Consider the following 24,942-nt stretch of genomic DNA (forward strand, 5'->3'; position numbering starts at 1 on the left):
CCTGTCCAGGATGTACCCTGCCTCTTGCATGAATGGTTGGATACATTTAAAATCTTATAGCTTTAATGCAATATACTGTAGATTTTTATAAATTCAAAAGTCCCAAACTACAGAACATTTAGTTTTATGTGTGAAATTATATGTGCACATGTGTCAGAAGTGCTGTTAGTTCATACTTTAGATTTATCCCAAGTGAATGTGTCCTTACCTGGTGGAACCACATCTTTGGTGCAAACACATAATTGTGTGTATATATATATATATATAATATATATATATATATATATATATATATATATATATATGTATTTTTTTTTCCATTTGTTATAGTGAGAATCTGACGTCTTGTAGGATTTACTAATAACCCAAAATGTCCCGTCCGTGTTTGCCAACCTCCTGCAATTCAGAAATCTTAAGTCGTCTACTGATTTAAGACATTTCTTAACAGTGAGGAGTAGCAGAGAACCAGACAACTTTTAGCTTTTATTCTTACCCCTTTGCTTTCTGTCACTTCAAAAGGGAATTATTTACTTTTTAGGTGGCACAATGTCATTGTTAGGTGTTCATAGTTTACTCCTCTCCAAACAGCATCATCCTGTTGGTGAGTATAAGCAGGTCTGCCCTGATTTATTTCCTTACATGTGCCAAACATCCTCTTTCACCCAACGTGGGAAGTTCAGATGAGAAAGAGGCGACAAGGAGACTCGGTCAACCGATGACTTGGATTTAAGGACTTTTATAGACCAATCTGACAATCAGGAGAACTAATGTTCAAGAGGAACTTCTACAGACTGCAGATTTTTTAAAATAAAAACAAGAGCTGAAGGAAATCGTTTTAATAGTTTTACTTTAAAGAAACTACATAAAATAATGATGTCAATGGATAGCAAGTATAAGATCGTTGTCACTGGAAGTTTTATCTCTGCTCAGAGCACACATTTTTGTAGTAGAATATTGACTGCTTGCCTCAAAGGCCACGTTTCTGCCCCGCTGCTGGTTAGCATTTGTTAAGGCAGGCAGAGTGCAGCAGCAGCTGTTACTGAGTGCTGAAAATGTAAATCAGTTCAACTGTACAGAAGCAGAAGAGATTCCCGATGTGAATGCCTGGTGAAATATCCACTCAAATAAACACTCACTCTCCAGCCTCCAATATATATCATTTTTTTATTGAACAGACTGAAAATGATACAATATGAGAATGTAAAACATTCACTATGTGGTAAATGAGCAGAAAAAGAAACATGTAAAAGTATGTGAAGCAGGGAGGTGGATGGATACACAGATGCACAAAAGGGGCCAAGATAAAGGGATCTCATGTCTTCAGATGCCTGAAAAAGAAAAAAAAAAGAAGTAAGGCAGGACGTTTGTTAGCAAAATAATCTAAGCAAATTCCTTCCAAAAGCCCACAGACATCAGGAAACAAAAATTTTGAAATTTCAATAAAAAATTTAAAAGTGAGGAGGAAAAAAAAGCGAAAGTATATCAATAAAAATGTATGTGACGTGCAGAAGAACTGAAAACAATTAAACTGCTCCAACAAGCAACAGCTGACAGAGTCAAGCTGAAGGAAGAACTAAAACCTGAAGTAAGAACTAAAACCTTGGAATTTGCTTTTGCTTCCTATCAATTATCCATGATTACATTTCAGGATTTGGTGTTGTACCAGCAGCCTGGAAAAAAAGTGTCCCAGTCGTGCCTTTTGTATTAGGACGAGATAAAAGTGGCAGAGAAACTGTGTGTCAACATTTGAACAAAAAAAAACAAAAACAAAAACCTACAGATTGTTTAAAAACATTCAAATGATTATTTCAGGACTTTCCCTAAACTTGTAAAACTGAACGATTTTTTTAAAAATTTCCTGCAATTAAAATCTATTATTTAATTACATTTATTGGACAGCAGAAAACACCAGTGCAGCTTACAAGACAGTCAAGTTAGAATATAGCAAATAAGGCTTGACTCCAGCTCTAAGGAGGCACACAGAAACCCCTGAAGCTGCTCGCAAACCAGGCATCAGTCAGACTTGCAACTGGAGACATTTGGAAACCTGATGCTAAACCTCTGACTGCAACCCGCTGGTTCTTGGATGTCTGCAGCATCCAAAGCAAACCCATGAAGTCAGTCTACAGTGATTTCTGCTGCGTTAAATCTGTCAAACAGCACTGTAGGCTCATAAAGAAATGACATAGTGTATTATGTACGGGGGCCCTAATTTGGTTCTCGACACCTCATCAGACTCATCGTTTGCAACAACCAACATGGGAGGCAGATGGTGGCAGTCCAACACAAACAACGAGCAAGCAGGAACCATTTAGCACCCAGTGCTGTTGGCGAGTTCAGTGGGAGTATTCGACCACTGAACTGGTGTTTGGAGACGACTGGGATGTTTACATTCTTTAGGCAGTGATGTGTGAAACCCAGTTAAGCTTTTAGACAGCAGCACAGGCAACACATTGTGTGTAAACATGCAGAGTAACTTCCTACAAAGTTGACGGCTGATAGGAAGGATGTGCGTAAACACACCTTTGCTCTGCGAGCATTTCTACTCATCAATGTACTCAAAAGGCTCTGGGGGCTCAGGCTCCTGCTCTTCCTCCTCTATTTTGGGTCCATGAGCTGAGACAGGCTCCACCAGCTCCTCCTCTTCCTCGCTGGTGTCTTTCAAGATGATGATCCCACCTGTATGCAGCTGTTGACAGACAGAGAGCATTAATACCAGTAGGGAACAAAATTCATTTATACTTTTAACTTCGGGACAGAGATGGAGCCTCGCAGTTACCCCCTCCAGGCCCTGACTGTACGGGTTCTGTGGGATTAACAAATCCTGGTGTATAAATTAAACACCACACAAAGATGTGAAGCTCTATGAGGTGTTTGAAATATGATTTTTTTTCCCACCCGAATGTCCGATAAGAGATTATCAGCTGCTATACAGTGGTTGTGATGGTTGATTTGAAATGTAATTTCTCATTTAAGACTAGTTTCTTCTTTAGGAAATTCTTAAAAATAAAGCAGAAAGACACTCCCACAGGAAACATAATCTCTATAAAATATTCTTTTACAAATGCCTTGACAATGAACAGATTTAGACTTTAGACTGTAAAATCTCCTCACTTCCTAAACTTGCCTCTGAATCAAAAACAAATCCTTAAAAGGAAGGCAGCATTACCAAACTTTAGACAAGTGAAGACAACATTTTGGCACTTGTTTCCATCCCCAGTACAATGTAATACTCTCAGCTTTGCTTGCTGGACACTAAATAAAACAAAACTTCCTCTTTACAGGACAAGGCGAGTGCTCATTGGGTGACAACGTTGTCAACATTTACATCGGGACCCCAGAGCTCTGCTTTATAGGCTTGGAGGGGGAGGCAGGTCCTGGACTTTTAGTACTAGACAAGGGCCACAATCAGCCAAGAAGCTGAATATTGATGTGAGTGATGAGTTTGCAAGGAAGAACTCCCCTCTGGTATTTAATAAGTTTTACCGGTTTGAAAGGCTGGTAGCGGCAGGTCTCTGGCATCGTCAGGACTTTGAGCTGAGCCGGCATCACTCTAGCTGGGTTTTCCAGGAGCTGGAAGTTCGGCTCTGCCTCTTTCTTCTTTTCTTTCTCCTTCTCTTCATCCTTTTTCTCCTTCTCACCTTCCTGGACTTCCTGTGAAGAAAGAATCAGAATTTCCTTCAACAGATCTGCTGCATTTTTTAATACTTTAAAAGAACTCAGTGGATACCTTCCCTTCAACCACAATTTGGATAAAAGAAACCAAATAAAAACCAGAAGTTTGATATGTAAGCCAGCCCTTCATTTCCAGGTACATCTTTCAGCACCAGAGCTGAGGTGCAGCACATTGGGGAGGATCAAAAGTGCTGCATATGTCCAAAAGCAAATCACAGTGGAAGTTATAATGGCTCTGAACTGACAGAGTCTGTCTGCAGATGCTGGGTGTGGGTGACTCCAGGGATCAAGAAAAACAGAAAAGAAATAAAGGTAAGTGTGTGTTTGGTGTGAAAGAGCTTAAGTGACTGGATAACTGGGTTTATGCCTCAAATAACCCAATAACTTTCCATTTAACCGCGACTTTATGTAAGTGCCAGGCAGTGTTGGATGAAGCATGCAATAACATTTTAGCAGCCAACAAAAGGCAAAGAAAAAAGTTTAAGCTAAAAACACCACAAACAGCCGCTGCTTCAGAATCAGCCTAAATCAGCAGACCCAATAACAATGCCCTCCAGATTACTCACGTAATATAAATATCAGTGTGTCTCCCTGCACCCAATAACTAACCCTTGTAAACTACAAACCAAATATAAGGCAATAAGTGAAGGATAAAACCATACTCCCAGTGATTTCATTTGATGAGACCACCCACAAAGGCTGATCATTTTTATCTACGGCACATCTTCTGGTTTCCGGAGATGACACCGCTCTTTCTAAACTATTTATAGTGATCAAAATAAGCAATAAATAAATGAATCAATCTATTAAAAATTAAACAAGTTAAAACACTCAAGAAAACACAATAAGATTAATAAAGATGAAAGGGGGGGGGGGTGTGTTTTCCACTCACCACTTCCATCTTCTCCTCCTCCTTCTCTTTCTTTTCCTTCTCCTTCTTCTTGGCTTTGGCTGTGATGGAGAGAACGGCAGTGGATACCTGCCATACAGACAAAAAGAGCAAAGATGTTTCCACAACGTAAGACAATACTCTAGACATTTACATCTTATACAAACATGGCTTTAAATGTACAAAAGCTAGTCAGCCACTAAATAAACGTCTTGTGTTACGTCCTCTGAGAGCATCTAGGGCTGTGAGATGAAGCATCTGAGAAAAACAGGCCAGAGATGCTAAAATAATAAACATAACGGGCAAGAAAATGATGAGTCTTAGAAGGTGGGTTTAAAATTATTTGCAAATTAATATAGAAGCAGATCAGCTTTCCCGGGCTGATAAATTCAGAAATTGGAAAGTAAAACAAGCTGATGTGTTGTGGCGCCTCAGTTCTCACCTTCTCCTTCTCCTTCTCCTTGGGAACCTCCAAAGCTGGTGGGTAGGCAAAGGTGGAGGGCTTACAGTTAGAGCGATACTGCACCTTAGGCATCTGAAAAGAAAGAAAATGAATAAACCACAATTTAATTAGTTTTAATGGATAGTCAGTAGAAGGTATTCCTGTTAACAGTAACTATGTAGTGACACAAGACGCTTTGGTGATAAGTGAAACACTTTTCCAAATATTTGATGCATTTCAACTAAATTTGGCACAGAAATGAAAAGATAGTTTATGTTTGTATTGGATTATGTGACAGTGTGATGAGACTGATATTTCTGAGCCGTAATTTGTCTTCATTTAACCTGCTGAAAAATGTAGTAAGAAGTGAAGCAAAAACAACTGCGCTTCATTCTTTTTTTTTTTTTTTTTTAGGTCTGTTACTCTGACTGGCTGGCCGCTAATGTATCTTAGATTACTCTCTCCACTACCTTTCTTCTCATGGCTGCAGTCTTATGTAAACATGAAGAAGTGCTCCGTCAACGCCACCAAGACAAACATAAAAGAAGCTCTCCGGCTACGGCAGCATCAGGTGCCTTCTGTTTAGTGTAAGCTTTCAGATTATAACAGCCTGCTGAAACTAAATGATTTAACCGTCTCTAAGAGTATCGCTATACAATGTGTGGCCAACTCCCATCACCTCATAGCTCTGCTGTTTCATTACAGAATAAAAAGCAGAAAAATGTGCAGAAGAGACACTTTTCTGGTATAGGAAGAGCCTGGACAGGAAGATACAACTTTTTGATTCCTGAATGATTTTCTAAAGTTGATCATAAGGTTGTTTTTTGTCAAAATTCCCGCTTGTAAGAGTTCGGGCTCATGGAGGCCTGTGCAGTGTACTTCAAAATCAAATGTTGACCAGATGCAGCAAGTCTGTTTGATCTTACCCCCCCTTACCCCCACATCCACTTACAAACCCACACCCACTTCTTCTACACTCCATTACTGGTGTATTATTTGGAGATTTACACCAAGCAAATTCTCTGGTCCTTTTAAATCCAGGCATGCACAGCTAATAAAACTGCATCAGTGCCCTTGGTGTCAGGTGCTGCCGGTTCGGGTAGCAAAGAAGAGATAAAGCTCATCTAAAGTCAGTCTAACACTACAATATGTCACAATGATCCCTTGGCAACCGTGTGCGAGTGGCAGGGGTCCAGAAGGGGTTCACAGCCCTGTTATGCAGAGGCTGATACGAACAGGTGATACCACAGCAAGAAGCTGCATATTTTCTGCACCAAATGGAAAAAACAGTCTGTTTTGTCTACGGGCAATAAAATATGTAAATAAAGGCTTATATAATCACAGTTGCACCGATCTGCAGAGGAACTGTACATTAATGACAACATTCCTCCTCAAATATTACTCAAACAGTAATCAGAAAGAAAGTATGGATGTTTTAATAACCTTGAGGTCCTTGTTGAGGCCGATTATAGCAGTTGGTGTGAAGGCCAGTGACAGAAAGTGGGAAAGCGGAAACCAGAACCAGAACTGGGTGAAAACTAGCAGGCCAACAACAGACGGCATGTGAGTGTGACCAGTCCTGGACTGCAGAGAGATGGTCACGTTGCGTCCGCCTGGACAACAGAAAACAGAAAGAACCAGTGTTACATCTAGCACAGACAAAAGGTGAATCCTACAAGCATAATCACCACATCTGTAAATCCCTGAGATACAAGTTTAGATGACTGGCCGAGCTGAACATGAACAAATCACAAAAAAATGAAACTTCTGAGGAGAGAAATGCTGATGGTTAAAGCAGCTGTCGTCTTTGAGGATGTACCTTTTTAATGACTGTATTGTTTCCAAATATTTGTTACAGAAACATTAAAATAAGGAAGTGGAAGGCTAAAAAGTCCAGACCAGGATGTTCACCACCCAAAGCCTTTTGGTTTCAACCTGTCTGATCCGTTTCTTTTGTAGCAGGATTTAGAGCTACATGATGACATTTACATGCAGGAATGCTTTGTTTCATGTATCCTGCACTAAGATTTATAAACTTTGTTCCATTTATTCTCATTCATTTTGAACAATACACGGAATTTATAACCAATCTTCGTATTAAATAGTGGGACACCTTTAAAAAAAAAAAAAAAAATACTGGCACAAGGTTAACTAAAACTTTAGTTGTATTTTTAGTCTAATTTTAAGCCAATATATTTAAAGCTATAAACCAGTTTATAATAAATCTGCATTTGACTTTATGTAGAAAGACAAAAACAAAATTCTTCTACCTTTGTTATTAAGATTCAGTTTCCACTTAATTTGGTGCACCAAAGTTCATACAATAATTACACTATCAAGTTTATTTCATAACCATTAAATTTGGGGAACAATATTAAGCGTTGTTTAAGTAAGTTTTGGTGTGATCTATGTAGCAAATGAGTAAAAATGTGAATTTCTCTTAACATAAAAATATGGTAACATAAAAAAATTGAGGATTAAATATAAAAATGATGTTCTATCCAACTGAGAAAGATTTCTGTGAGGTGACTCTTGGTAAACTGGCAACTCATCCAATCACTGGCTGGGCTAAGGAGGTGACTACAAATGTGATTAATTAGGTTTAAATCTATAACAGAACAAACGGAAGACAGGGATGGGAGAAAACAAAGGCAGGAAAAGAAGAAAAGAGGAGGGAATCAGGATGAAGTAAATGGGTTAAAAGAAAATGTCTCTTTCCACAAAAAACGGTTACAGGGGAGTAGCTCTTCCAACTAAAAATGAACTCAGCTTAAACAATGCTACTTAAATGATCTTCTGACATCTTGCACAGCACCCACTTTGATCTGCAGACAAGGGGATGACTTAATCACAAGAGTCTGGTCTTGATGTCTGAACCAGAGCTAAAACCCTGTCAGTCCTGCAGATTGGATGAAAGTCTCTTAAATACTTAAGAGGTTGAGTGCACTTGACGAACAGTACCCACCCCCACCCACTGTTTTTGCCAACTCTTAGTTTGGTGGGCCAATTTTCATTCCAAGGAGCTGTTAAAGGGGGGTTGGTGGGATAGTTGTGATCCCTCAGAGGTGTAGTGTGACTGTATAAACATTAAGCCTGTGTGTTTTAAAAGTAACTAACTGAATCCCAAGAAACAGAGTGAGGAGAATATATTTTTTTTAAACTTTAACATTAGTGAAAACCACTAATTAATGGATGGAGTCAATGAGGCTGAAAATGCAGAGGTGGGAAAGAGAAGACATGGACTCAGAGTGAGAGAGAATGAGCAGGAGACGGACATTTCCTGTGTAATGAGAACCAGTGATCATGAAACTGAGTTTTAATTGCTTCCGCCGGTCAAATTAAATACAATTATCCTGCACCTCCAACACTCCCAACACCCTACAAGAACCAGTATAATTAAAGATTCATTGAGCTTGAGTATGTCTGGATTTCAAATAAAAGTAGTACAAAAGTAGTAGCATGTCTGAATATTTTTGAACAACATGTGGATAAGCACTGAGGGCTAAAGATGGGGTGGGAAACAGAAGGAGAGCTAAGAAAAAAGAAAATAAAAAGACACCAGTGATCAGGGTTTGTCTGATAGGTCTCTTGCAGTCAAATGTACTGATAAAATGCAAAATGTTGGTCTTCTCTGGGATCATATTTTGTGATAAAATACTTTCTGGATTGAGGATTTTTTAAGTGATGGTACGCAGTCTTTCAACTGTTTTGAGATTTCAGCGGTGAGAAATGTTGGGAAAATTGGTGCCAGAGACGCTCAAATAAAAAGTCTGACATGATTGTTGTGCAATTAGCATTTTTCTCATTTAAGAATATGAACTTATTAGTGTTCACTTAGTCTTTTCTGTGATTGATGGTGCTTACATGGACTTCCTTCCTGTGTTTTATCATACACTTTATTTACAGTCTTTATAAATGGATACCTGTATAATGTGAGGATGATTAAAATATTTTTGGTACTCTTGTAGTGAACTGAGAACATTTTTGCTTCAGGTCTAGGTTTCCACTTACAATGACTCTGATTGTCATTTGCTCTCCAAAATGTTTCTGCATTGAAACAATGACCGGAGCATGGAGCAGAAAGTCCTGATTAAAATATCTGATATTTGGATAATTGATCACCAATTCAGGCAAATGCAAGAATATGGCTGTTGTCTTAAAGTATAGTTGGTGGGTTGTCAGTTCTTTACATGCGAAGGAAGTAACATCCCCTCTGTAAGTCCAAACAAAACAACAACAAAATCCTTAAAATCTAAGAACTACAACCATGACCCAGAGAAATGCTTACTAAACACTGCTGGCTTGTTTCTTTGTGTTGGTGCTCCAGCCCCCAGCAAAGGCTTATACAAACTTACGGGTGTACTGTATTGATGTGCTGTGTATGTGTAGCTCTCTGTGATGTACAGCTCTCTAGGACCTCACACATACTGAGACTGCTTGCTTGTGTCCACAAACACATGCACAGACACACAAACACAAAGACTTATCAGGCAAACAGTAATCACTAGCGGGAGGCCAACAGGCCATATGGCAGAGAGCACAGCGAGCTGGGGTAGGACCTCCAGGCGCTAATGCACCTTAGCGTGATCTGTTCCAGAGATGGAGTGCACGGGTGGTCAGAATATGAAGGTTACTCTGTGTTTGCATGAGTATAAAGCAACTCAAATTTGGGCACACACATACACACAACAACCACAAACCCAAATAACATTTAGAACAGTTCACTTGTTTCAGCGTGTAATTTAAGAAATACAGATCCTTTCATATACCCCTGAGGAATGAGGTCACATAGGACATGCAGGACCACATACTTGTTTAATCTCTCACTCACTGACAGGCAGATAAATGTGCAGCAGATTTGTTTGGATACTAACCTGCATCGAGGATTCCCTGGGCCAGGATGGCGCCAAACTTGGCCATAACATCATCGTGCTTGTCATTGATCACTTTTGCATATAGCTGCCTGAACTGGTTCACCTAAAAATGAATATGAAGATTTTATCAGTGAAAAAGCAAACTGAAAAGAAAAATGTTCAAACAAAATAAATATAGTGCCAAGTTGACAAATGCTTGTCAGGTACACTAGTAAACTGGCGCACTATTTGCAGAGCATTTATAATACAGCTACTCTAGCGTTGCTGTCGTAACTTTAGCATATGTCCAGTGACCAGGTGTATTTTGAAGTTTCAGCTTTGACTGACAGTGAATGCGGATTAATGTGACAAATGATTAGATGAGTATTTATCAACCAAGTATGATGATTTACCACTACATGATAAGCCTTACACTGTCTACACATGTGGGAAGAACTGGAAACTACAATGGATCGAGCAAAGCTGTGAATTCAACACTTCTTTGAGAGAGGGATAAAAACTAAATAAACACACACAAAGCTCTTGCACAATCCCACATCCCTTTAAAAGACCGTTTAAGATGAGAAGTCATTGAAAATGTGTCTGGCATTTCCCAACTGTCTATGAAAAAGCACAAGCTTGACTGCATGCAGTTATGCCCAGACTAGTAACTCTGCAAATCTTCCATGACCTTGGCATCTTCTCTTCCATTCATGCCAATCTGATGCTTTTTGCTTTCAGTCCATTTTTTCTCTTTTCTTCTTGAAATTTACTCAGCAAATACTCTGACTTAAGCAGCATTAAGCATCATTTTAAGAGTTGCTGAAGCATGTCCTCACTTTACAGACACCCAGACAGAAAACAGGACAGCACTGTTTTGTATTTTGCACTTTCAGTCTTTGTCTGCTGGTTCACCTTCAGGAAAAGACATTCCTCTGCTTTTTTATGGAGACACTCAAAGTGTTTGCTGCAGGTTGCTGAATTGAAAATCAATTTCATGCACTTGCCTTGGGACAGGTAACTTCAGTCTGCTGGATCATGATAAGAGCAGAGGCAATGAGGGCACCTTGTCTGACATAATTCACTGGGTCATTGGTCATGGGCTCCAACAGATTAATTGCCTCCTATGAAGGGACAAACAGACACAAGAATTCAGTTATGTTGCTTTAAATAACATTTTCTTCTTATAAAGATAATCTGTAATGAAAAAAGATGATATTTTATTTTTCCAAACACTGTCATGAACAGGCTGGAGAATAACCTGTTGCAAAATGAGCTGCAAACATGTAATATTACCAGCACTATTATTTGCTTCTCTTTCAAACATATTAAAGAGAAAGAGAAATTATAAAACAGTTTTTCTGTCATTACTCTTCCCAACAAACAGATCACTGTAACAGTGGCACTTCTGTTTGGTTGAATAGAGAAAAGGAATTATCAACAGAGGCAAACAGACCTCGCAAATTAATGACATTAGTGTCATCCATATCTGGTTGTCCATGACAACATGGTTAACAATGACTCTCCTCCAACGATTATTGGGAAAGAACTGAAAGAGGGAGGACCACCTCTTCTTTTATTTCTGTCTTCTCCTGTTTCCCAGCCAGACCATCCCTGCCCTGTTACTTTTATTTCTTTTGAACAGTAATGGACGTAACCAAGACCAGCAGGCTAGGAGGGAGGCAGCAGCTCTACTGAGGAAAGAGAAACAAACTAGGATGATGACAGTGGGGGTATAATAAACGTCATTTCATTTCTTTGCTAAACTGGCGGAGATAGCCGAGCTCTGGGATGATAAGTCAAAGTTTAAAGCCAGCACTCATCTATCACACCCTGTCCATGAAGAGTTGTAGAAGAGGGGCAAATTGGGGGCAGTTACTGTCAGACCTAATCAGCAGAGCAAGTTGGTTGATTAAGATCATGTTAAAGCATGTGTATTACAGGCTGTTTTCCCAAAGTTTTTGCTCTTGAATAAACAAATTATATCTAATTCAGTTTTTCTTTAAAAAAAAAAAAAAAAAAAAAAAAAAGACAAACACAAACAGCTGGAGATTTGTTTAAATAAATGAAACAAGCCAGAACACATTTTTACCACAGCATAATTTCCAATTTAATACACATTTATAAAACAGTATCATATAACAGAGTAGTGAAACAATGAAAGTTTACTGTGTGTCAGCTCGGTGTTTAACATCACATTTCCACATGAATTCACTGGTGAACGTTTTTTCCAGCCAGTTCAACAAACAAACTGACATGTTTAAGAATTTCACTACAGCAAAAAGTCAGAAAAAAATAGGCTGCAACTATGGTCAAAACAACTTTCCTAACTTGCTTTTTATTTTAGGTATGCAACTAGATACGACACAACAGTCCAATAAACATATACAAAGCTCAAGGTGTAGCAAATGAATGTTCTACCTCCAAATAGGTGACCCAGTTCTCTTGTCACAACATCATTAGTCTTACTGAGGGCCTAATGTCCTCAAGGTCTTATTCTGGAGAAACCAAGCGGCACAGCGCTGGAGCTGATCTTTTTAAAATATTCACTTGGGTGCTCCAAGGCTCAGGGAGAAATGAGCCATAACTGTTGCTGTGACTGTGCCATCTGAGAGTCATCACCCCACATAATTAAACAACTCAGGAATTGGCAGCACCTCAGATTTCTGCCTTCTTTACTCTCCTTTTTGGACATCAATGAACTCAAACACAAGGGCAGAATGATGACTGAATGCCAGCTTGGCTAATTTTATCAGCTAATCTGCAAAGAACTTTTCACATCTGTGATGACGCTCTACAACAATTACAGCAAATGACAAAGGATTAGAAGTAAGCCAAGCCTGGTAATCCTTCTCCATGTTAAAATGAATAAATACAGGGATCAAAGGGTATAAATAAAGCGCAAAGTGTAGCACGAAATCTCAAGCTAGATCATTCAACTTCAGCTTCCGCGGGGTTACAGAAGGTGAATTTGTTCTCCCCTACCTCATAAATCTCACAGATGAGCCATCAATTAGATGTTTAAACGAAAAGCCCTCATTCAGCAAAGATAATCTCTGCATCAGTGACGCACAACTTGTGTCAAGAGGAAAGGAAAGCACACAAAGCCAGTGAGGGGAGGAAAGCCAAAACTGGGTTTCTGGTTAAAAACGATACCAACTAAGCTTCTACTGAAATGAGTCTAAAAAAGCCACTCCTACCAGTTTAACAAGAATACATTACTTGCATATTCACTGAAATTATAAGACAAAAATGCTTTTTACTCAAATTTACAGACCAGCTAAATTGTTTCAATTGTGGCTGTACCTTCACATGTTTGAAATTAAGCCGTAAACATGCCTTTATTAGGTATATTACTAGCCGTTTTACACAGTCACATCAAAGATGGTGAAATTCGTCTGCTTGGCTCTTGAAGGTTATTTTTGAAAGCTGATCTTGAGTTTCATAAACAACATCTCAGCATGAAAAAGAGAGAAAAGCCGGTTATGGTAATGGTTTTAATTTAAAGGTTACTTTAAAGAAAGAGGTTCTTACCTTGTTGCCTGTACCAGCACAGCAGATGCCCAGAGCCATGGCAGCCCCACAGCGCACATGAGGGTTGTAGCTCTCTGATAGAAGAGAAACCACACTGGGACACTGCTCTGGGGTCCTGGAATGACAAAAAGAGAGATGGAGCATTATAAGGAGGCACCCGAGTCCGCTACTTAAAGAAAGGGAATAAATAATAATAATGATGATAATAATAATAATAATAATAATAATAATAATAATAATAATAATAATTGAACACATGGAGCAGTAACAGTAAGCTCTTGTATTAAAAAATTAAAATGAAAGCAAACCATGTCCCATGTTGGAATGTGACATATGATGATGATTTTCTAAAGATCCTTTTTTGTCCACAAGAATAAATTTGAAAAGCCAGGAACTAAATCTGAAGCAGTTTTTAATACCACAAATGCAGTCAACCTTGAACATATACCCTTACCGCTAATTTTCCAGTTCTATTATAATATTCATGTCAAAGGGGAAACATTGGAAATGGTAAATTATGATTCTGTGACAGAATTTGACAAATGGGAATAGAGAGGGAAGAAAAAAAAAACAAATAAAACTGTGGATATTAAATACATTGATTTATACCCCAAAACTATTCAATTCCTTATACATTTTTTTACAATGGTGTTTTATGGAATAGAAATGCCAAAACTAAGCAATTTAAGCCAAATGTCATCTTTCTCCCTCTTTCAGGAATTATCTTTTTCTAAACAAAGAGGAAATAAATGGATATAAATGATAAAAAAGTCCAATTGTTATTTAAAAAAATATTTTCCCAAAATAAATTAACTGAATCAATTTCAGCATTTTTCCCTTTAATATATCTATTTATTTATAACACATCAGTCAAAAAAAAAAACCAAAAAAAACAATTCACAGTCAATAACAGTCTGGCTCTGGAGTGAAGTAGCAAAATGTTTAACTGACAGTCCTGTGCCAAATTACTTCACAGAAAATGTGGGTTTTATTCAGGTACAGCTTAACTTAAAAATAATACAACACCTAGGTATTAAGACTAAATTTCACTAAAGATCCTCTGGTAGGGATTTAAAAAAAAAAAAAAAAAAAAAAAAAGAGTGCTGCTTAATTTTTCTCTACAGAAACATGCTGATTGCCCTTAAGGTCTTACTTGGAGGTGTCACATTGATGGTAGTCTGCAGAGATAGACGCAACATTGTGTGTGTAATAAAAAATATGAGCAAAATAGCATAATTTTGTTTGGCTAAAATGTTAACCTTTGTATCATTGGGTAAAAGTGAAATGTTGGCAATTATTTAGAACAGAAATTTTGTGAGATTATGAAGAGTGAAATAACATAATTTATACAATAAACTTAATCTAAAAGCAAAGCTGGAAAAAAACATCTTGAAGTATATCCATTATATATAAAATGTTCCATCACATAATTGATTTGTGAAAAGGTGATGTTGATAACAGTAACACTGCTTGAACCTGAGAGCAAATTGGTGTTGTGGAGATCACAACATGCCTCTGAATCAAACAGAGGTTTACTCTTTAAATATTAAATAATTAAATGTATTATATACATACATAGATAAACACACATACAAGTGACTGAAATGATAAAAATCTATCATAGAATGACATTTGAGCATTTACAGCTTTGAAAGTCCAGAAGACCTTTATAATACTGGCCATTGATTTCTGTGGGTTGTTTCATCTCACATCAGATCACATACATTCACATGAAGCGAATGTTCCAGCAGCACCCAAGTGTTACTGAACCTTTGGCTGAGTATATGCAACAAGGTTTGATAAATTTATTTAGATATTTTAAAAAGACACCTGTTACAAGTGTCATCTCGTGGAAAACAAAGTTATATCATAAAAAAATAAATGTATAAATAAGAGGGGTTCTTTTTAAAAAAAAATGTTTTTCGTAAAGACCCGTGCATAAATACAGTGGGGCTCCAAAGTTTGGGCACCCCTGGTAAAAATTTATTTTAATGTGCAAATAAGAAGCTTTGAAAAGATGGAAAATCTTGAAAAGGCATCAAAGTACAGTTTAGACATTCTTATAACATGTCAAAAAAGTTACATCCTATTTCCATCATTAAAACCTTCAAAATAACAGAAAACAAAATATGGCGTCTATAAAAGTTTGGGCACCCTGCAGAGTTAGTACCTTGTACGCCCCCAATTTGACAACAGAGACCTGACAGTGTCCTGGATTGTTTACAGTTAGTGTCTGGAAAGACCAGGTGATGTCAATCTCAAAGGTTTTAAATGCTCAGACTCATCTGACCTTGCCTCAACAATCAGCACCATGGGTTCCTCTAAGCAGGTGTCAAGAACACTGAAACTGAAAATAGTTGATGCTCACAAAGCAGGAGAAGGGTGTAAGAAAATAGCAAAGTGTTTTCAGATGCTAATATCCTCTGTTCCGAATGTAATCAAGAAATGGCAGTCATTGGGAACAGTGGAAGTTGCAGTTGCACAGACTGTGTTCATGCTGCACTTCTCAAACAAATCGGACCTTTTAAAAATTGCATTTCACTCTCCACCAATGGAAAGAAAATATGGATCTGCAACAGATCCTAGTGGCCTGGGTTAACCAGATCTCTATCAGAACCTTTACCAAATTCTTCCACGTCTTACTGAGCTACCCCACATGTGTGTTTTGGTTGTGTTTACCTGCAATGATGTGTTTTGTAGTCCACTTCCTGTATTTAGTCCACTTTAAAGGGACTGAGATCTGTGTAAGTGGATGGTGCCTGCTTCTATGAGCCAATCTACAATTTGTTCACGTATTCACAAAAACCCAAATGAAGCAGATCTTCCAAGAAAAAACAACTAGGATTTTAATCAAAAAGGCTGGTGTGAATGTGTCCGAATAGAGGTGCTGCACAAGTAAATATCTCAAGAACCAATTGGCTCACTCATTAACATCTTTATCAATTGTCAGAATCCTGAGAAACAAGGGACGGCCCCCTTAGAAAACACCATGAGGACCCACTCAGAAGTGTACTCCAAGGCAGTATTGTCAGAAAATTTTTGCTCTATTCTTTTATACACTGTTTGGGATTTGAACTGGGTTTGTTTGAATGGTAATGCTTGATAGAAAAGCTCAGCTAAAAGACTTTCTTCATTTTGGTTTCCTGCATGTTAGAATTAGTTCATTCAAGAGTGTGCAAATGTGTTCTGTACAGCACACATCTCATGCCTCCCCCTGTACATGGCCCTATCATAAAGACATAAATAACTCCCGCTTGTTACACATCCCCTGTAATGCCTTGGTAAGCAACACAACCACTGAAAGGTTGTAAATTATGTATAAAGAAACAGAGTTAGTTAAGCAAGTTGTGGAGGAATTTTGCCCCATGCAATATGACAGTAGTAGATCAAGTATGCCCTTCAACTATAAAAGATTAGCTCTCAGCACCTCACTTCTGCCTGTCAAACATTTAACCGGTTACATAATAAAGTACCTGGACAATTTTTTTTGTTTTTATTCATTTAATTTACATTTAACCAGGGATGGGCAAAGAGTAAACAGAGGGGGAAAATAAACTTGACATAATAAAATTTCATGCAGGGGGTGGTGTCTGAAAAACTTAGGATTTCAACATCTTGTAAAGTTTTTAAAAGCAGAGAATGAGCAAGTTTGACATGTTTGGGCAAGAATATTAAAAGAGGGGCACAAAAAAGTGTGAATTAAAACACAAATACTGGGAGGGCTCACTTACTATCTAGATTACAACAGGATTTGCTCTAACACACTCAGCTTAAATATGTGAGCTCGCTGGGTACAAAAGAGAAATGCTATACTGTACAACCACCACACAAAAGGGTTATCCCCAAACGCCTCCTCCTACTCTGCTTATTTCAAAGAGGGGAGAGAACAAGTGACAAATATAAACAGTGGGATGGCTGTGTTGAAGGAAATTACCTCCCTGCACCACTGGCATGAGGCCAGTAAGAAGACATTCATCTGTTTTGTATAGAATCTGACTCACTTGCAAGCTGGAAGGGAGGGAGGGGGTGAAAATGAGACAGCGAATGAGGCAGGAGAGTGTGCGAACTGATCTCAGGCTGTGAACAAGAGGCAGCAAGTAAAAATGGGAGAGAGGCAGAGGGGCCACAACATCTGAAAGTTTTGACTGCTATTGCCATCGGTGATGCAAAGCAAGAGTAGGATTTTTTTCCAGCATGTAGACGCAAAACAGAGTCCAAGTCCTGGATCGCTTCAGTCTAACAGAAATGTGCATTTAGCTGCTATGCAAGGGTGTTCTGTGAAATTCTTAAACAGGAAGCGTCACAGTATCAAGACGAGATTGAAGACGTGGAAGAAGATATGATCTACTTGGAGCACAAACACTGAAATTTACTGGCCATTAAACTGCACAATTTTTCCAAACAGGATCTGAGAGCTAAGACAGAACAGTATGGAAAGGCACAGCAGTTAAGACGTGACACGCAAAGTAGCTCAGCAGATGCTACTTTGGAAAAAAAGGTAAGACACTTTTCAAAGATCACCACAATACTAATTTTCATAGATTTTTATTATATTTCATTCAAACTTCAGTTTCTATAACATGTTCATACTTATGTTCTGTATGTAGAATTTAGCTGTAATTTCAAATTGTATATCCCTCGAACACCACTCAGATAAAAACTGCATCATCAAATACACTGCGAAAGCTTGCAAGCAATCATCATTTCCATATTATAGCAAATAAATTTACCATGAAGAATGAGGGTAATCACAAAGGAAAAAGCCTCTTCATTTATTACTATAAATGTCTCATTACTGTGTCATCATTAGGACAAATTAAAACAAAGTAACAAGGTATTGCTGTTCTTTCAACAGACAGTATTCTCATTTGAAGTGGATGACATCTACGCGGGAAAGAAAGGATTCCTGTGTACATCTAACTGGACAAACCATTCAACGTGGGCTTATTCTAGCATCTGGAATTTATTGCACCGGACAAGTCGTGTGTGTTTTTCTTAAGCCCTTTAAGCAGTGAATCTTTGACTGACTGTGAACTTTTTACTTCGGTTTGTCTATTGCACAAGGGATGACGCATTATATGCAACAACCTTGAGCACCATACCTTGAACCCTTGCCTGTGGGACCCAGCGACAATGCTGACCGAGTGTCGAACACCAGAAAGATCAGAGCCCCTACCCACGCTCAGGCCCGCTGTAATTTCAGCAGCAACATGTCCCAGCCAGTCGTGGCACAACTCAACGATAACAGCTCACAAACAGGCGAGGTGCCTGAGATTCAGCTGAGATGGGCTGCCCTGCTCATTGTCATGGTCATCATCCCCACTATAGGAGGAAACATCCTTGTTATTCTTGCTGTGTCCCTTGAAAGAAAACTGCAAAATGCCACAAACTACTTTCTGATGTCACTTGCTGTGGCAGATCTGCTGGTGGGACTCCTGGTGATGCCAATTGCGCTTGTCACCGTTCTCTACAGTAAGTTTAGTAAGAGGCCTTGGACTGAAATAAATGTTTAATGGCAAAATAATGAATACAACCCAAAGTGAAGAGCAATTTATCTTTGCTTGTTGCCCAATGTTTTCTTGACAAAACAAAATTACACCATAAGAATCAATAATTTACAATGAACAAATTAGCATTTACAGTGTAAAGAAAAATCTCTGGGAATAACCAGCTAAACACATTTTACTACTGTACTGAGTAAAAAAAGCTGCACAGATCTGAATTGCACTTCAATTCCCTTGGTTTTAATACAGCTACAAAATTCAGAGTTAGAATGAAATCTCTGCTCTGCATTAATTCAATTTGAAGATAACAAGCCAGATCATAATTATGCGCCTCACACAGGCACACAATAACAAGGAACAGTGTAACACACATTTGTTTGTATTCTTGCCTCATTCAACACCACAGTTTACCTAAGAACTGAATGTGTCACTGAAAGGTTTGCAAACGTCTGACAAGCCTTAGGTCATGCTTTTCTCTGTCATTTAACTTAGTGTATAAAAGCTATAAAAACTAATCTGCAAAAATCCATGTTGATAAATATTTTTATAATGCTCATATTGGCTTGGGCTGCTGCTAAAGATAATGATAGCTGGCGAGTCTTGGGCATTTAAATTATTTTTTGTTTAACTTCAGTCTTAACTGGGCTTGAAAAAAAGTTGAAATTGAAAAATAGTATGTGGATTACTATGCTTGTTCAATCATATCCAAGAATTTTTAATGACAATCTATACACTTAACAAAAATAAAGACAAAACTTTGAAAGATTATGGAGCAAATTTATGTAAAGTGTGTGGAGCTCGTACAATAGTAATAGGTTAAAATTTGTTGATAAATTTAAAAAAAATAATCTTGGATCAATGTATGCATGCTACCAGGATTATAAAATGATCTATATTTAAATATTTTTAGTACTTAACATTTGTTAACTTTTATTAGCGATTAAAATAACTTGACTGTTACTCTATTTTCAATCTATTTTAATAAAACAAATAAAAGCAAAGTGGCAAGTTGACAGAAGATTTCTTGCAAACAAATGAAAAAGTAGAGTCTGTTGCAGTAAACTGATAGGAAATTAACCTAAACTGGCATTTTCTATATCACTAATTTAACTAAATTTCAAAAACTAAAGGATTCCAACCAAGATACTCTTATCATACGCAATAATGTAATTACTTGTCTATGTAACTGACTTCCCCATAGATTTACTGCTGCTTTGTTCCAAGTTGTTCCTTCTGCATTCAATCAACACTACCTCATCAATCAACATTTATAAAAATTGACTTTTGAAATGTGATTTGATTCAGAATCTTCCACGTTCGCATCTCGATGCAACCAAGATTGGATTACTTCCCCATCCCTACTATTTTGTCAAACCCAGACAGCTGCTATTATCCTCCAATTAGGAGAGATGGAGATCAGAATACTTTAATGAGAAGGAGGTGGTCAGGGAGACATAAATATACATATTGAGTGTCTATGTATGATTGGTGTGAAGTGTAGCAGAGCTGAATACCAATAATGAGGACAGACGAACAGCAGAAAGGGGATCGGTGTCTCATGCCTAGGGTGAAGGACACTGAACACTTGCCGTCACATGTTGCTGACAGGTTACGTTGACATCATTAGCAATGACAAGTCATCTCTACTCTTAACACAAAGACTCCCCTATTCCCAATATAAACATTACAAAATCAAAGTAAAGAGCATCTCTGGAGCAAAGTAAGCTCAAAGTGGCTAGGGCTGGTCTAATTAGGCTGGGTTTAAAAGTATAAACTGAAAGAATATACTTAGAAAACAGTAAGCAATGCCTGCAATGTGTAAAAAAAATCCACTCTGATACTGTAAACTGATACCTAGGAGTATATGTAAATTAATCCAAGTGTCATTATCAATTAAGATTCATAAATCTGTGGCTACATGCTAAACCTGATAATTTGTTCAGATGAATTACAATGGAAAGCCCTGACCACAGCTTTGTGTAACCAGAAACTGCTGGATATGCTTTGCCTTCATGACTATTTATATGAACTAGTACTTGGTGAAACAAGGATAATGTCAAGAGCAAGCTATAAAAAAGACACCAGCAGCAGCTCCATTGCTTTTTAAAGAACTGTGGGTCAGATAAAATGTTCAAGTAAAACAAACTATGCAGCACAAATACAAAAAAAAAACAAACAAAAAAAAAAAAAACATTACGTTTGTATACTAAACAGGTGAAAGTAGCTCCAAAAATCTTCTCAGTTTCTGATTTGAGCTAAATAAAATGAAACGATGCCCTCATCTGCAGCCAGCTGAACTCAGTGAGCTACAATGTTTATTGAATTTGAATAAACATTTCACAAAACAGGTACAAAAGTTCTACTTGGAGAAGAAAGTATTGATTGATGAATAAACCTTCCAGATGAAACCTCATCAAATCTGTGACTCAAAAATTCCTCACTGTGAGGCAACAAAAAGGAGCATTTATAAGCTGAGGAGGGAGCAAATTAAAAGAAAATTATATGGACATTTTCCAGCAACAGTCTTTTGAATGTTAATGTACAAGGAGACAAAAGCCAGAACAATTTCTTGCCAGTTTTATGCCTGGAAGTCAAAATAAACACTACTGTTGAGCATAGTCTCTGCCACAATCTACATAAAGAGCTTTGAGCTCCATAAACAGTCAATGAAGCCTCCTGTTTCCAGTAAAGTCATTCCTCACAGAGATAAACAAACACCAGTCTTTTGCAAGAGAGTTACTTCGAATACCCTGCCATTGTGCTTTATCTTCCATACCTAGTGGCAAACAGGACTAAGCTCTTGGCATGAAAATACTATGAACTACAGAAACACTATCACAGATACACATGCATGGCAAAATTCATTCTCTTAATCAATTTCCATCTCATCCTCTTTAGACTCTGGATGGCCTCTTCCGGAGTTCCTTTGCCCCATTTGGCTTTTCCTGGATGTGCTTTTTTCAACAGCATCCATCATGCACCTATGTGCAATCTCACTGGATCGCTACATTGCCATCAAGAAGCCAATCCAACATAGCCAGTATAAATCCAGAGCCAAAGCAAAGGTCAAGATTGCACTGGTGTGGCTCATATCCATTTGTAAGCATATCTATACAGCTTTTTTTTTTCACCTTATAAGGAGTTTATGTATGAAACACAACAGGCGTCTTTTCTTTAAAAATAAAACCTCTGCTAAAAATAAGGCAAACTTTTTGACTTAACATTCATCGCAGACCTGGTTCATAGACTCAAATATTTGTAGATGTAAAAGGAAATATAATATAAACAGCATACGGGAAGAGATGGGATGGGTGAATGGTGTGATGATACTGTCATGTTTACTAACATTGTCCTATAAGCACAACTTCATCCAATTAGAGAAGTGTGTTTTTACTTTCTATTCATAAAAATACACCCAATATATTCATTAGTTCAGTGACACGTAAATATTTATGTTACCATTATTTTAATAAATTAACGCGCTTCTTCTGGGTTCTCTTTTTTTCAGGCATTGCAATACCAATTCCAATAATGGGGCTTAAGAACTACCATCTCCCCAACAATATCACTTTCAACAATAACCACACATGCCTGCTGAAACCAGACACCTTCCGGGAGTTTATCATATTTGGCTCCTTGACAGCATTCTTCATCCCTTTGACAATCATGATGATCATCTACCTACTTACTGTGCAGGTGCTGCGCAAAAAGGTTTATTTGCTCAGGTCAAAGGTTACTCAACGCTTTTGCTCCCCGACAATCCCTACGGTGTTCCAAAGGGAACAGACGAGGACTGCACCTCAAGTTGAACAAATGAACATGCTTGATATCAGACTTCCCAGCACACAAGAAAAACTAAATGCAGAACCAGTGAACTTGCCTACAGAAGACGAAATTTCTTTTCGCAGAATGTCAACAATGGGGAAGAAGTCAATGCAGACTCTGAGCAATGAGCAGCGTGCCTCAAAGGTGCTGGGCATAGTCTTCCTTCTCTTTGTGGTTATGTGGTGCCCTTTTTTCATAACAAATATCACTTCAGCATTGTGCAAAACTTGTGATGTTAATGTAATTTCCCGCTTGATGGAGATCTTTGTATGGGTGGGTTATGTGTCATCAGGTATTAACCCACTGGTATATACTCTTTTCAACAAAACTTTCAGGGAGGCGTTCACACGTTACATCACCTGCAATTACAAAAACTTTACAAGCCATGGACCAGGACGACCTCCAGGGGCAACAACTACAGACTGGACGCTTACAGGCATTTCATTTAAATCTTCCATGGCAGAGAACTCTAAGATGTTCATGAAGCAGGGTATGAAGAATGGCATTGGAGCTGTGAGCTACCAGAGCCCACTGAGTTGCCGGCAAGCACCTGTACATTCATCTGGTGGTGTTGTGTTAAACACGCTACCTCTAACCGACAATGAAGATTTTAAACAGGAAGAACATGTAAGCTGTGTATAGCTAAATGAATCCAGTTAAATGGAACACTTGACGCGGATCAGATTAATGGTGCAAATTCAATCTCTTTTATGACCAAGGTTTGATACAATAAAATACTCAAAGTGCTAAAGTGGGGCATTCCCCTTTTATTCTGTTGCATTTAGTCAGCACAACAACAAAACAAAGGCCCTGTTTATACTATGATGCTGAGAAAGTAAAATGCTCAAGTTTGGTTGTGTTCTGGCCTCTCATTTACACAGGTAGAGTTTTGGATGGATAAAACCGTAAAGACTTGACAACAGTCTCCAGAGTGAACTTGTCTTGAGACACAAAGCGAGTCCTTATGTCATCTTGCAGACCTTGCTTAATCCATGAAAAGCACAACAATGGCAGATCTACGTCATGTTTGTGTTGCTGCTTCTTTAGTTTATTTGGTCTTTTGAAACAAAACCTGTTTTGGGTCGGGCATTTATGACATCAGCAAAAAGGCACGGGTTGATTGCCCTAGATAACTAGCAGCTGATATGCAATGCTTCTAATTTTGTGTAGTTTTTCCCAGTCCTATGAGGATGAAGCACACACCTGGGTATGTTGATACAAAATTTCACTGCCCAGTACAGGCTTGGTATGGGCATTACATAGTTTTGTTTCCCTACACTGAAATAGCTGTCATTCCACTGTTGTGCGATAAAAAAAGAAAAAAAAAGAAAAAAAGATTTGCCTCTTGTGTGGAAACATGGTGTAAACAGGGCCTAAACCTTCTGCTATGTGCTGTAAATGTTCATTTACACAACATTGTTTCAGAAATAAAGTGACTAAAAGCCTTTAAAACAAGAACTATTAAAGTGTAAGTTCAATCTATGACATATACAAAGGAGTTTTCAGCCGTCTAATCATAATTTTATGATAACCTGTACCAGGTCTACATAAAAATGAATACAGTAGAATGTCCTATATGATAGGGTTATTATTCCACAAAATTCAGGCCATGGGCATGACAACCTGGAAAATCTGAGTCGTGTACATAATATATTCTTCTAATGAGCTTTTTAACTTTAACTATCTAAATACGCTGTAAACCATCTCAGAAAAGATGGTTACACTTTAAGACAATGCTATTCTATCTTTCAAACCTTTCCAACAAACAAAAAAATGGTTATAGCACTCTTGAGGAAAAAGATTGTACACACAAAGTACAGATATTATGAAACTGAATCGTGCTTAATAAAATATTCTGTGTTGCAGACCTGAGATGAGTGTTGTGAATTAAAGCATCACTCATTCTATTCGTGTCTATGTCTACGCCTTTATGTCTTTTTTAATGTTGCAAACAAAACAAGCTTGAACAGTAGCTTTTCTTTGTGGGGTTTGCATGTTCTCATGTATGCAAGGGTTCTATCAAGGTACTCCAGCTTAATTGATCACTCTAAATTCTCCCAAGGAGTGAGTGCGAATGGTTGTTTGTCTCTTTGTGTGGGGTCCTGTGGCGGACTGGCAACCTGTCCAAGATATAGCCTGCCTCTAGCTTGCTCCAGCTTCCCCATGAACCGGAATTGGATGGACTATGTGGTACAGAAAATCAAAGACGAATGATTTGAT

The 24,942-nt window shown here is 38.0% G+C and overlaps 2 protein-coding genes across 3 annotated transcripts in view; one reads left to right on the forward strand and one right to left on the reverse strand.

The window, feature by feature from the left end:
- Positions 1 to 1,145: 1,145 nt before the first annotated feature.
- psmd1 (proteasome 26S subunit, non-ATPase 1) overlaps positions 1,146 to 24,942 on the reverse strand; it is a 32,250-nt gene continuing 8,453 nt past the window's right edge. For both annotated transcript variants that reach the window (XM_079244845.1, XM_079244844.1), the window contains exons 17-25: positions 13,394 to 13,508; positions 10,867 to 10,983; positions 9,881 to 9,983; positions 6,450 to 6,619; positions 5,007 to 5,099; positions 4,568 to 4,654; positions 3,487 to 3,654; positions 2,524 to 2,689; positions 1,146 to 1,328 (exon numbers count right to left, since the gene is read on the reverse strand). In XM_079244845.1, the coding sequence (XP_079100971.1) occupies positions 2,543 to 2,689; positions 3,487 to 3,654; positions 4,568 to 4,654; positions 5,007 to 5,099; positions 6,450 to 6,619; positions 9,881 to 9,983; positions 10,867 to 10,983; positions 13,394 to 13,508 (1,000 nt within the window). In that variant the 3' untranslated portion in view covers positions 1,146 to 1,328; positions 2,524 to 2,542. The remainder of the gene's footprint in view (positions 1,329 to 2,523; positions 2,690 to 3,486; positions 3,655 to 4,567; positions 4,655 to 5,006; positions 5,100 to 6,449; positions 6,620 to 9,880; positions 9,984 to 10,866; positions 10,984 to 13,393; positions 13,509 to 24,942) is intronic.
- On the forward strand, positions 18,434 to 23,364 carry htr2b (5-hydroxytryptamine (serotonin) receptor 2B, G protein-coupled; the record flags this gene model as incomplete). Its single annotated transcript, XM_079244878.1, has 3 exons — positions 18,434 to 18,865; positions 21,796 to 21,996; positions 22,406 to 23,364. The coding sequence occupies exons 1-3, from the start codon at positions 18,604 to 18,606 to the stop codon at positions 23,362 to 23,364; spliced, it is 1,422 nt and encodes a 473-aa protein (XP_079101004.1). The 5' UTR covers positions 18,434 to 18,603.

Source organism: Telmatherina bonti (assembly GCF_933228915.1).
Source record: "Telmatherina bonti genome assembly, chromosome: 8".
Lineage (NCBI taxonomy): Eukaryota > Metazoa > Chordata > Actinopteri > Atheriniformes > Telmatherinidae > Telmatherina > Telmatherina bonti.